The 15,047-nt window shown below is 34.0% G+C and overlaps 1 protein-coding gene across 1 annotated transcript; it reads right to left on the bottom strand.

Annotated features, from left to right (window-relative positions):
* Positions 1-12,668: 12,668 nt before the first annotated feature.
* On the bottom strand, positions 12,669-13,513 carry LOC149529229 (auxin-responsive protein SAUR71-like). The gene has a single exon (XM_089809129.1). It carries the CDS (start codon positions 13,228-13,230, stop codon positions 12,829-12,831), a length of 402 nt encoding a protein of 133 aa, XP_089665255.1. The 5' UTR covers positions 13,231-13,513; the 3' UTR covers positions 12,669-12,828.
* Positions 13,514-15,047: the final 1,534 nt, after the last annotated feature.

Here is a 15,047-nt window from a genome sequence, read left to right as displayed (position 1 = left end):
ACAAAGGGTATCAATTACAATTCATAGAAAAGACTTGTGCTATTAAGAATAATAGTGGTAAGATGATTGAAACTAGAACTAGGTCCAAAGGTAATGTATTTCAGTTGAATCCCACTGAAATGACTTGTTTGGTTGCAAAAGTGGATAACAATTGGTTATGACATAGGATATTTTGTCATATAAACTTTGATAATATTGTAAAAGTTAGTAGCACATTTGCAGTCAAAGATTTTCCTAAAATAATAAAGCCTACTAATGTGGTTTGCAAAGAATATATTTTGGCTAAGAAGAAGAAGGTATCTTTTCCTAGCAAGAAGTTCACAACCACAGAGAAGTTAGAGATTGTTCACATATATATGAGTGGTCCCTCTAGAAAAAGAGGATTCTATGGTGAAAGTTATTTCATGATTTTTGTTGATGATTTCACTAGAATGATGTGGGTAGCATTTCTTAAAGAGAAATCTAAATCTTTTGAGAAGTTTAAGATATTTAAGAATAGAGTTGAGAATGAATCTGGTGTTAAGATAAAATGTTTGAGATTACATAGAGGGGGTGAATTCACCTCTAGAGAGTTTAACATTTTTTGTGGAGAGAATGAAATCAAAAGACAATAATATTCACCTAGGACACCTGAACAAAATGGGATTGCAAAAAGAAGAAATAGATTAGTAGCAGAGGCAACAAGAGCAATACTTTTTGAGAATGATGTAACCAAGACATTTTGGAGAGAAGCAATCACTACTATAGTGTACATTATGAACTAGATACATATCATAAAAAGGTTTGGGGAAGACACCTTATGAACTATGATTTGGTCATTCACCATCAGTTAAGTATTTCAAAACATTTAGAAGCAAGTGTTATATTGGGAGAGATGATGATGTTGGTAAATTTGATCCAAGAAGTCATGAAGGTATGTTTCTTGGCTATTCATTGAAAAACACGGCATATAGATGTTCTAGTCATAGAACTACGACAATAGTTGAGTGTGCAAATGTAAAGATTGATGAAAATTTTGGAACTAAAGAAAGGATGTTAGATTACAATTTAGATGAAGAAGAAGATAATTCTTGAATTGTTAGACAAAATGTTGAAGTTTTCTTTGAGACTAACAATTATCTACAAAATGATGTGCAAACCATGGAGCAAAGAGAAGAGTAGAGGTATGAACCTATAGATGAGTTAAGAGTTGAGATGTCAACTCCTACCCCTAATAGGAATCTAACAAAGAATCACCTTCCATAGTAGATAATTGGAAGCAAAGACAAAGGTGTGATGACAAGAAACAAAGTTAATGAAGAGATATGTTTGATTTCTCAAGTTGAAACTAAAAGTGCAGATGAAGCATGTAAATATGGTCATTTTATTCAAGCAATGAAATAAGAATTAGATCAAATTCTGATGAATGAAACATGGGAGTTAGTTCCTAGACCTAAAGACAAGAATGTGCTAGGAACCAAATGGGTATTTAGAAACAATATGAATGAGCAAGGAAAACTTGTGAGAAACAAGGCAAGACTTGTACACAAAGGTTACTCATAGCAAGAAGACATATACTATGAGGAGACATATACCCCTATAGCTAGAATGGAAGCAATAAGAATATTCTTGGCTTATGTAGTGAATAATAAGTTCAAAGTATGTTAGATGGATGTTAAATTAGCCTTCCTGAATAGAGAACTTGAAGAAGAAGTATATATTGAGTAGCCTGAAGGTTTTCCTCTGACAAAAGACAAAGATATGGTACGTAGACTAAAGAAAGCTCTATATGGTCTAAAGCAAGCACCTAGAACTTGGTATGTAAGGTTGGACAACTATTTGGCAAAACTTGGATTTGCAAAAGGTACGATAGATAGTAACTTGTATTTGAAAAAAATTGAGAATGGTTTTATGATAATAGTATTATTTGTTGATGACATCATATTTGGAGAAAATGATGAAGCAAGTGATAAGTTTTCTAAAGAGATGAAGAATGAGTTTGAAATGAGCATGATAAGAGAAATGAAGTTTTTCCTAGGATTGCAAATTGTGTAGAACAACGGTGATATTTTCATCTCACAAGCTAAGTACTTGAAAGACTTGTTGAAAATATTTGGATTGGAAAATTGTAAGCCTATTGGTACACCCATGATAACTGGTCACAAGCTATCTAGCAAGGATGAGACACCTATTGTTGAGCAGAACAAGTACAGACCATGATTGGAGGTTTGCAATATCTAACTCACACTAGACCAAATATAGAAAATGCAATTGTGATTATAGCTAGATTTCAAGCTAATCCTAAGGAGTATCATTATGCAGCAATAAAGAGGATATTTAGATATTTGAAAGGAGTATCTAACTATGGAATTTGGTATGATAGATCAATTGATTTCACTTTATGTGCATATACTGATGTGGATTGGGCATGCAAAATGGATGATAGAAAAAGCACCAATGGTGGAGCATTTTTTCTTGCAAGAAGATTGGTTTCTTAGCTAAGCAAGAAACAAGATTTTATTTCACAAAGTACAGCTAAGGCAAAGTATGTTGTAGTAGAAAACAATTGTAATCAAGTGATGTGGATGAAACATATACTAAAGGATAGTAGAATTGAGTTTGTGAAACCTATTATCATATACTGTGATAACACAAGTACAGTGAGTATTTCTAAGAATCTTGTATTGTATTCTAAGACTAAGCATATATCTATTAAGTATCATGTCTTGAGAGAGAAGGCAATAGAAAAGGAGATTAGATTGGAATATGTGAGTAATGAAGATCAGATTGTAGATATCTTTATGAAGCCTTTACCTAAAGATACATTTGAGTACTTGAGAGGTATGCTTCTGGTTATGCCCCTACCTACTTTTGAGTAGATGATGCAAAGATTGTATCAGTCCAGTGGTACAAAGAACTATTGTTAGACTAGCATGAATGTTGATGCTTCTTGTATGGGGGAGTATCTATGATGAGATGAGTCATTAAGGACTCTTGGTATTTGGTCTTGAACAATTTCTTTGGACACTTGAGTTGGTTAAAGACTTGGGGTAGTAAATTGACATAATGAGGCCTTTGTCATTGATGTCAATGGGGGAGAATATGCATGAAAATATCTCCTAAGTATGTATGGGGAGAGTGCATGGAAGTCTCTACTTTATTATGAAGATTTAGAGTAAAGAAGAAAGATGAATATCTCTATGGGTGAGATATGCAGCATGAGGAACCTTGGTGTATGGTGAGTTGTGTACCATGAACAACTTTTTCTAATCCTTAGAAGTGTTGAGATAATGGGTATTGCACACATTGCATAATATTGTTATATTTTATTTTGTTATGTAATGTTGTGCCTAGATGGACGTGCAACATGTAAAGATTTCCATGGAATATTCTTGATGAGTTGTATTGTAACATTGTGATAATATTTTATGTAATTATTTAATATTGGGGAAAAGAATTAAATGCCCAATATTAAATGTGGGGTCAGTGGGTTAGGTAGCACATGGTTTTAGCACATGGTTTATGTAATACCACTTAGTGGTTTTGTGGGACTTGCTACTATATAAGCAGCCACAAGGGTAGTTGTTGTAGAGAGTGACAAGGAGAAGACAAAAGGCAAGAGTCGAGTGGGACAAGGCTTGATAGGTTAGCCAAGGGAGCATTTGTGAAGGTTGGAAGCATGGCATGGGATGTGTGGATTCATGCTTGTTCACATAGTTTGCTCGGTTGTGGCTATGGCCATGAAGGCTTCCATGGTTGTATTGCAATGGTATTTTTTCTGAATAATACATGGTGATGGATGCTTTTGGAGGTTGGGTTTTTCCCTCAATGAGGGTTTCCTAGGGTATATCTTGTGTCACATTTTATGGGTATGTTGTCTATTCTCTTGCATGTGGATTTTAATTCTGTGTTTATTTCAGATCTATTATGGGTTATGTGGAAACGGTGGTTATATTATTTCTTGCCAAGTTTCCTTACAAGAAGATGATGAACAAAGAAATATTCTAGAGGTTTTCATATTTGATTGATGAAGAGGATTTGAAAAATTGAGAATTGCAGCCGTAGTAGCAGAGTATTGTTTTGGTATTCATGGAACTTAGATATTTTTCATCTATGTTGCCATCAATTACAAAGGGGGAGATTGTTAGAATGAATGTTGATAATACTACATTGGGGGAGTATCGTAAGCATTGGAGAGTATTGACATGTTGCATTTATGACTATGTTTGTCATTGATGTCAACATAACAGTAAGTCTATGAAGCATGCATAGATCTTAGTTGTACAAACAATGTTTTGATTTTCTGGTGATGTGTGCTCCTAGACATGTTCAGCCTAGTGTTTTGATGATGAGGTTTAATATGTAACATTTAAGTCATAGAAGTACAGAAGTTGTATCTAATTTACAGAGAGTAGTACAGAGACAGAGCACCTTAGAAATAGTTTATGATGTTTGTATTATATCTTCCATCTAAGATGTAATAAGAAGATGTGTGGTCATCTAGTGACTAATGATAGTCTGATAATGACATTAGCAGATGTGCATGCCCTAGTGTCGCATGTGTGAGAAGTTGTAAAGACTATGAGCCAATAGTGCTATTGTAATTGAGAATTAATTAGTTCTCTTATTATAATTAATTAGGAAAGCCTTAAGGCTGGCTCAAGGAATTATCTTGAAGATATTGAATAAAGGAAAGATGCTTTCCTTGATTGTAATGTGTTGGGATCATTGTATAAAGTTCAAAGTGTGAAAAGGAGCATACTATTTACTAAATGTGAGTAAACAATCTAAGGGATTATTGGATGCGAGTTCTATGATTTGGTTACAATATTAGAAGGATTAGAATTTTGGTTGAAAGGATAGAGAAAGAGGAAGGAAGTACAATTCTATTCTATTATTCTGCAAGGAATAGTACAAATATTATTTGGATATTGGGTTCATTGATCTTTATCTTGAAGTTGTTTGGGCATTTGGTCAAGCTATCTTCCGCAACTCCTAATAGAGTTGGCACAACTCCTAACAAGGATTCAAAGTCTCCTAATAGGAACTAATATGTACTAAATATTGTTATAGACTCCTAACAGGGTCCATCCTCTAACAAGGAATATTTATATTAGTACATCATCTTGTGGGCATCATCCCCACTAGGGTTTTCCCTCTCATCAAGGGTTTCCCTAGTCAACATATCTAGTGTTATTGTACATGAGTGTCTTGTTGTGGTTTCTGATTATATTGCTCATATGGTTGAAGTTTAATAAGATTGATAATTATGATATTAGAGTTGGTAACTGACTCATCCCCCCTTTCTCTTTTATATTGGTGGACTATATATTCTAACAAAACCATTAATTTAATTGCAAACAATAAATTTTCTCAAACCAATTAGGACAACATAATCACATTTGTGAAGATGCATCATAAATATTTCCTTGATAATTATGGATTGCACCCCCAGTAAGTTCCCATGTACTGTGTTACTTTGACATAAGTGTCAAAAAAGGGGGATAATATGTAAAGGAGAATAATGGGATATTTGTGTGTGTGTGTGTGTGTGTGTGTGTGTGTGTGTGTGTTTCTATGTGCATGTGTATTTGTTTTTATTATGTATGTATTCATAGAGATATAAGGAGTTGATGTAATAAAAAAAAATCTCTTGTGAAAAAAAAACTGAAAAATAAAAGCTACATTGAGAGGAAGTATATGTTTGAGGGGAGATTTTTGTATAAAGGTCAAGTTATCTATGTACATATTATTTTTTAGGCTAATGTCAAAGGGGGAGGATGTTACTCCTATAAAGTATTATGTTTCCAATTAGTGTCAAAATGTGCACAGTATTAGAGTCATCATAGTGCTTGAGCTATGAAGGAGGAGATGGCAGAATGTTGTAGTTATACTAAAGCTCAAGTTCAAATTGAGTGATCATATATCTATGAAGTAAAAGCTTCACCCAAGTCAATTTAGAAGACACCAAGTAAAGTCTACACCGAGTGTCAATATGAAAGAACATTGTACTTACCGAGTGACGTAGAGACAACATCAAAGTTTGAATTTGTACAAAGTATGATGTGACATGACTATATTGAGCAAGGAAAATAGTTTACATGAATTGAGGTAAACATTTGATAATATTTTCTTGAATAATAGGAAGTGGTTGTTGATGATTTCAAGGCAACACAGATGAATGAACATAAACATGAAAAGGAAGGAAGGAATGGATGTTTCCAAAACTACTAATCACAACTAGAGGACTATTCCAGAGAGTTTTGAAACCCTAATTAGGTTAGGCTATGAAACAAGAAAAGAATGCTAGAAAAGGAGCAATTTAGAACAATTCGAAGTTGTTGTTGTTGATGGTATGGTTGAGGATATTGTGAAAAAGTGAATGCTTTCAAGTAAGGAATTAAAGCTACAATACCAAACAAAGGTCAAAGATCAAAATGAAGGACAAAACAAGTAGGAATTACAGATCTATCATAGGAAGGCGATAATTATTGAGCAAAAGAGGGATTTAATCAAGCAAAGTAAGTTGCTACTATAAGTAATTTGCTACTACTTTCTTACCATTGTAGTAGTTTTCTAAATCCTAGAAAAAGGTGGACTTAACAATCTTATATGCAAATCTCTGTACACACTTGATAAGTGTTGTAAAATCCTTGTAAAAGGTAGATCCATGAATATCTCATTATATACTCCTAACCGAGTAAGTCATTAGAAGTGACAAAACATAGTAGCCCTAATCAGGCAACCTATTATTGCAATAGTGACGGATTTGTGGGTATCATCCCCACCATAGTTTTCCTTCTAACCAAGGGTTTTTAGAATGTCAAATGATTGTGTTATGTGTTATATTTTATGAATTTATCATTTTATGGGTACCATCCCCACTAGGGTTTTCCCTTAGCCAGTGTTTCCCTAGTTAACAAGATATGGTTTTATGAGTTTCTCTATTGCATGGTTGTGTTTATTGTTCAACATAATTAATTTTCTTTCATATGCAAGTTATAAGATTGTTAATGATATCCAATTTTGAGATAAAGTTTGTAAAATATTGATTCCAACACCCACCCACCCAACCCGGGCCTCTCTCAGTATTTCCTATTTCTAACATTATCAACAAAAAATCAGATGAATCCAAAGGCTGGATTCAGTCCACTAGGTTGTGACTAAATAGATTGTGGATACCCTCCATACCTTCAATGAAAACATTGTTAATCTGGGGGACTATCTGACCAATGCCGGTCTTGTGGGGAACGTGGAGCAAAGTACAGAGCACGGAACCAGCCAGAAAGATCCTCAGAAAGAGACTGGAATCCAGGAAAGTCAGGGGGACCATATGCATTTCCTCCCCACGATCTGGGAGGAAGAGGCCAACCAGAAGGAAAGTGACGCTGCAGAAACCCTGTAGGCGATGGAAAAGAAGGGACACTAGTCTGCCCGCCAGGCTCTGTTCCTGGCCTTTGTTTCTTAGGCTTCGAGCCTTTTTGTTTCTGGCCTTTTGAGGCAGCTTTTTTCTGTCTTTTTTTCTTTATGTTATTTTCTGCTGTAAAACTTTTGGGTTTCAGGATCCCTGTAAAACCTGTTTTCCTAATCAAAAACAAAAAATCAGATGGTAGATCTAGCAAACAAACAATTAATTGAATTATAGACAATAAATTTAATAAAAACCAATTAGGACAATACAACAATAATTTTGAAGATGTACCATAAAGATTTCCTTGATCATTATCGATTGTACCCCCCGTAGATTTTCATGTATTATGCTATTTTGACACAAGTGTCAAAAAAGGGGGATAATGTGTGTGTGTGTGTGTTTGTATTATGTATGTATTCATAGAGATATAAGGAATTGATGTAATACAAACAAAATTACTTTGAAAAATATTTTGATAAATTAAAGCTACAATGAGAGGAAGTATATGTTTAGGGGGAGAGTTTTGTATACAGGTCAAGTTATCTATGTACATATTATTTTTGACATTAATGTCAAAGGGGAAAGATGTTATTCCTATAGAGTATTATGTTTCCAGTTAGTTTCAAAATGTGCATAGTAACTAAGTCATCATAGTAATTGAGCTATGAAGGAGATGGGTGAATGCTACAACTATACTCAAGCTCAAGTTCAAATTGAGTGATCATATATCTATGAAGCAGAAGCTTCACCTAAGTCAATTCAAAAGACATCGAGAAAAGTCTACACTAAGTGTCAGCATGAAAGAACATTGTATTTACCAAGTGACACAAAGATGACATCAAAGTTTGAATTTGTATATAATTTGATGTTACATGACTATACTAAGCAAGAAAAATGGTTTACATGAATCAAGGTAAAGATTTGATAAGATTTTCTTGAAGAATGGGAAGTGATTGTTGATGATTTCAAGGCAACACAAATGACTGAAAATAAACATGAAAAGGAAGGAAGGAATGGATGTCCAGAACCATTGATTACAATCAGAGGACTATTTTAGAGACTTCTGAAACTCTAATTAGGTCAAGCTACGAATAAAAAACTAACACTATGAAAGGAGCAGTTGAAAATAATTTGAATTTGTTGTTGATGATAGTATAGTTGAGGATATTGTGAAGAAATGAATACTTCCTAGTAAGGAATTGAAGTTACAATACTAAACATAGTTCAGTGATTAGAGTTAAGGACAAAAAGAGGAGGAATTACAAATCTATCAAAGGAAGGTGATAATTATTGAACAAAAGAGGGATCTCATCAAGAAAAGTAAGTTTCTACTATATGTCATTTGTTTCTACTTTCTTGCCACTGTAGTAGTTTCCTAAATCCTTGAAAAGGTGGACCTAATAATGTTATATGTAAATCTCTTAACCAAGTACACATTTCATGATTGTTGTAAAATCCTTGTAAAAGGTAGATCCTTACAGATCTCATTGTATACTCCTAATCGAGTAAGTCATCAAAACCGACAAAATATTGCAGCCCTAACCCAACAACCTCTTATTGCAATAGAGATAGATTGGCAGGTATCATCCCCACCATTGCTTTCCTTTTGACCAAGGGTTTCTATGATATCAAATGATTGTGTTATGTGTTATATTTTATGAGTTTATGTGTTGAGGTTGAACTAGTTATATTACTTTGATTTAAATGTAAAATGTAATATATTTAATGTTAACTAGGTAAAAGAGGAAGAAAATGAAGTACTGAATTTTTTAGAAGGAAAAGTTTTAGAGGATATTGATTCAACCCCCCATGCCCCCACCCACTACCACCCCCTCACCCTCTTGACATCCTACCTATCTTGTATTCAAACTATGGATACTATCTTGATGTTGAAATTTCTTTATCCTTGTTCATTACTTCCTTAAGATGACAAAATTGCACTTATTTTTCCATTTTAGAGGGGTGGGGAGAGGAATACATAGCCTCCTCATTGCATTTTTTATTTTATTTTAAGCATGATGGATATAGTACACTAGCATAAAACAACATACTAGGGCCAATTAATCTCCTTTCTCGCATATTTTGGATTGGTTGAATAATATAGCACAATTTTCTAAACCATTTGACATATCTTAGTATACACAAACATATCCAATCGCATGGTGATCGATCGATTGATTTGTGGGGTAAGCAGATAAATTAATCCTCATGGATACAATGGACCGTAGTCCATTCATGAGGTACACACATATACACATGGGCAAAGCTACTAGAAGGTGTTAAGTTTTTATAGGATTGACTATCAAACACAAACCTGCTAGTCTATTCACTTCTATCTTTTGTGTGATTCGAAGTAAGACACACAAATCTTGCTTGGGGAGGCAATCACAACATTTTGTTTTGTGTTAGCGACCTCACTATTGTCAATACTTTAGACTTGACAAGGACTTAAGTTTGTTGGGGGATTAATTGTTTCTTTGTCTCCTTAGTTATGACAAGATCATCTTATATATTTGATCTACTTTATAGTGAGTTGTATTTTAGCTTATACTCCCACTAAAATGGGGGATGAATGTATTGTCATAAAAAAATTACACTTATTTTTAAAGACCTTTTATCCCTCCTATTAGCAATATCCTAAAACATATATGTATTTATTCTTAATTTGCATATTTTCCTCAAGTTTTTGTCCATTTTGAGTCATTGTTCTCTATCCCCAAGATCCCAATATAGGAGGTATCCTAGGTTGAGGTGAAATTTAACCTCAAAGTGAGGTTGAGGTCAAGTTCAACCTCAACCTAAGGCATTTTTCCTTGCAATCTAGGGCCATTTTGGGGTTATTTATTTTTCTCCCAACCCTCTTGCCTTTGATCTTGAAATTGTTATAAAAGGAGGTATTCTCAGTCATTTGATCATCCATTTTATATGCAAGTTATTGATCCATTATCCATATGCACAAAGTATAGTCATGCCATCAAGTTGAGAAAAAGTTTCAAACTTTCATTCAATTCATCATTTACAATCAAGCTTTCAAGGAGTTCAAGTCTAGAAATAAAGGATTAATAGAAGATCCTCATTTTCATGTCATCATTCATGATTCATTCTCAAGATCTAGCTTATTTCTTCATTGGAGATAGTGGAGTTGGTCATCAAGGAAGAAGATGAAGAAGATCTTCATTCATCAACCTTGCACGAGCATTCAATCCTTCAAGCATTCAAGAGCATATTTACATCCATGATTCTATGATTTGGCACTTTTATATATATTACATTCGTGGAATATCTATTATATTCATGGAGATATCCTAGATAATCATTGTACATCATTTATATACATACAAGCATTCACACATGTTTGTGGATAGTGGATCTAGATCCATCCATAGATATTTGGCAAGTAAGGTATGTGTGTGTGTGTGTGTCTTACTTTTACATCGTTTCTCATTTCAAGGTTAATTCCTAAATGGGGGCTTTACCGGCAAGCCCCTCTCCACCAACAAAATTCTATTTTTCTTGTCTATAGGAGAAATTTGTAGGTTTTCATAGCAACAAACTTGGATTTCGAAACTAGGGTTAGGTTTTTATCAAACTTTTTAGTTCTCATATTTTATACAGGTAGGTTGAGGTCAAGAAAGACCTCAACTGACATCTATCTTTACCCCAATCCAACCTTGGCCATCCATGTTGTCCTTTACCAAAGGCTCCCAAACACTAAAATTCTCATAAACTAGTTCCATATTCATGCCCAAATTGAGGTTGAAGACAACTTGGACCCTCCATTTTAACTTAGATCCTCCAGTTTGACCTAGACCTTCCATCTTGACCCTTACCTAGAGCCACCAATTCTTCACAATGTATACAACTTATTTTTTTAAATTCTAGGTCCAGCTCTATTCTATTTATTGTAGAATTTTGATAGTCTATTTTCATATTTGAAGTGATATCCTCTATTGTCCCTCAAGCTGAAGCTGAATTTGATTCTTCATTTTTCATTTCATAACACTTACTTTGATGTATTAGATTTTGGTTCTTTCATGATTTTAGTTGTCATATTTGGGAAAGGATGAAAAAAACCCAAGATATTTCCACATTAAGGTGGTCACGCATTGGTAGTTATCGTTAATCATATCTCCCTTGTGAAGGAATCTTGGTATTCCTCCTATACTTATATGTGTGGACAAGGTATATTCCATTACGTTATGGTGTACCTTGTTTTACACATTACAACATGAAACTATCTCATTGTCAAAACCTTGTCTTAGTGTCATGTTTCTTAATAGTTGTGGATTCTTGTAAGGGTTTGGAGTCGTGTTAATGACCCTTGTTTGGTTTTCAACATTCTTAAGATGCTACGGTTTACTTGGTTGGGTTAAAGTAATTAATTTTCTTATTTAGTGTTAGTTGACAATAGTGGTATGGTAATCAACTATTTACCTTTCCTCTTAAATCAATGTTCATGTTTCCCTCCCTTTAATGGGATCAAACATATAATTTTAGATCTCATCTATCCTCTTCTAACTCCAAATGGTATAAATTTAGTGCTTCTCTCTGGACATGTTTAGTTGACATCTAAACCTAACTCCTTTTTAGACTGCTATTCTCTTATTCTTGTTTAATTCAACTTTATTTAATAATAATAAAATGAATGAGTACAAAATCTGACGCCCAAGAATCATGTCGACACGGTATATACAGCCTTCTCTTGAAGACATCAGATTTCCAACCGCATCAAATTATTGTAGGAATCCAGAACCAATGCAGCCCCACAGAGAAAAATCTTCCATAAAAAACAGGGGAAATTTATATTATTTTATAATCCCGTTCACTGCAAACAGGTCAAAGTTTTGCTCCCATCAGCTTTCCTGTACTTGAACAGGACTCGGCTCAAGAACGGAGCACAAAGTTGTTCACTATTCTTTAACAAAATAAAAATTAAAAAATTCGTACCACGAAATTTGTTCATCTAATATTCGTACTGCTCTGTACGAAAAGGCCAAACCTATTTCGGCAGATCTTGCTGTAAAAGTCTTTAAAAAAATGGATAGTTTAAAACGGCATCCGGCAGACATGCCAAAAGAAAATTTGTTGTAAAACTGTATACAGCAAAAATGCCAGGCTTTTTCCAGGGGATATTCGTTAACGGACATTCCAACAATTTTTTTCAGACACGCGTAAAGCACACACTCTCTCTCCCTCTCTCTTTCTCTCAATTAAAGACACGGAAAATAAGCTGTTTTTTTTTGTAGAAAGATCAAACTTGCGTTCTCTACCAAGATCATTCATGAAAAATTCACATATCATTCAGCCTTTAAAGTATACATTGAAACCCGACAGACTCAAAATTTACAGCAGTAATAATATACATCAACTGGATCTGCATTCCATAAGAAAGAAGAAATATCTTCATTTACAGAAATCCCATGGAAGCCCTAGCTAGATCAGTAAGAAATAAACTCAGACAAGTCGGAAAGGCTCATATTTTGAACTGCCAGATCATCGTTGTTGAGAAGAAAGATTATTTGCTCGAAAAGCACTACATCGCAGGGGATTCTGAGTCCGCCTTTCTGCTGGTAACCGTATTCCTGAGCGGATTTTTGCAGAAGCTCGGCGAGGATCGGATGATTAAGAAACCGAGCGTTGATGACGAATCTGGTGAGGTCCTTTCCGACATAGACAGGCAGAAATCCTTCCGGCACATCCACACGAAACCCTCGCCCTCTGCTCTTTCTACTACGGTAGCATTTCTGCTTTTCTTCGTCCGCCAGCAAGGGGCGCTGCAATTGCTCAGTAGTAGATGGAGGATTCGCCACTCTCTGCAGCTTTCGAATCAACTGACGCATCGTAACGAGAAATCAAAGCAAAGCTTGTGAAAATGGCGGAGAAATGCGAAATCTATATAGCCGCACAATAGATACAGAATGAAAAAATAAAATTAAAACCCTAATCTTGGGGATTCGAACCCCTAATCTGGAGGAAACAACAACAAAGCGGCCACGATGAAACAGAAGCGAGATCAGCTTTTACAGAAGCCTAAATGATTCCTCCCACACAAAGATGAAGGCCGCATCACGCACGCAGTGCAGGGCGACATTAAACCTACATTGTAACTTATAAAGGCACGGGCAGGGTGGAAGGTATAATTTTTTTAATGGAGAAAACAAATATTTTATTAATTAGTTGCACAAATTATTATTCTTGCAAGTTTAGAGTCAACAAGTGGAATTTTGTATTTTACCAAATGCTCCTAGATCATTATTCAATTTTTATTTACCAAAGACTTGTGGATCATCAATTGTTATTTACTAAAGGCCTTAAGATCATAGTTTAATTTTTATTTATTCAAGGCTTCTAGATCATAGTTCAACTAGCTCACTACAATGAATGGGTCTAATCAAATGTTGGATTTGAAGTTCAAAATATTCATAATAAAACTTATAGTCAAGATTGCAAAGTATTATTTTAAAGATTCATAATTCAATTGGAGCGGGGAGTTGGTTCAATATTCTCAATATATGTTATAAGAAATAAGGCTCAATTCTCAATGTACGATATAAGAGATGAGGTTGAAATCAAGTCCCAAACAAATCTCATAAAATGGATACATAGTAAGATAAATTAATTCAAAATACTCAATGTATGATATAAAGGAAGAGGTTTAAGTCTCAAATAAATAGGATATCTTTCAAGATATAAAAAATTAGCAAAATTCTCAATACATGATAAGGGACCTAAAGCTCATAAATGGTACATTAGATTTCAATAGTTTTTTAATCCCAAACAAATCTCGTAAAATGGATACATCTTAAGATAAATTAATTCAAAATACTTAATGTATGATATAAAGGAAGAGGTTTAGATTAAGTCTCAAATAAATAGGATATGTTTCAATATATAAAAAATAAGTAAAATTCTCAATACATGATAAGGAACCTAAAGCTCATAAATGGTACATCAAATTTCAATAGTTTTTTAATTGTCTTCGTATGGAACTTAATAATTTATAGCTATTGTTTTGGCTCTTTAGTGGTAAAGACAAATGTTGAGGGGCTCATTATGTGTGCAAGGGTCAACGAGTTCTCATTTCAATGTGTCATATGAAACATATTCCCTATTGCCCTTGTTACACAGTTGATTTGACATCCAAAAAATTGAATAATTGATCCAATATTTATGCATAAATGTCATAAAGGTGCACAATTGATCTAACTACTAATATTTTCTCCCCCAAAAATGGGTAGCTATTAGTCCACTAATTGATCTGTTAGCGGATATTTGATTAGTGAAATCCAATAAGTTCTAAATGGAACATGAGTAATAATTGATTTTGTTTGTACGTAAGGGATGAGGCTCTTTTTGTGTTTGAAATTACTTAGTAGAATGGATATCCCTCAACACCTAATTCTTATTCAAAAGGACAAAACAAATTGATAAATGATTTCATATCAAGCAACAAAATATAAGAAGATTCCAATTAGAGAGCATAAACTTTCTCTCCATTTTTACATTCTCTTTTTCATACAAGTCGCTTCACTCTTGTGATAGGCCATAGAGTGTAAGTATAAATCACAAAACAAAAACTATTTACTTTTTTCGAGACCAAATTATAACTATTCAACATTTATGATAACTTTCAAAAACCTAGACTTAATGCTCAATC

Source organism: Cupressus sempervirens, chromosome 11 (genome assembly GCF_028749045.1).
Source record: "Cupressus sempervirens isolate cs-2001-9-10 chromosome 11, ASM2874904v1, whole genome shotgun sequence".
Taxonomy (NCBI): domain Eukaryota; kingdom Viridiplantae; phylum Streptophyta; class Pinopsida; order Cupressales; family Cupressaceae; genus Cupressus; species Cupressus sempervirens.
This window is presented reverse-complemented; position numbering and strand designations above follow the sequence as displayed.

Excerpts from the sequence above, each read along its gene's own strand:
- LOC149529229 (XM_089809129.1), bottom strand. The coding sequence starts at position 13,230 with ATGCGTCAGTTGATTCGAAAGCTGCAGAGAGTGGCGAATCCTCCATCT.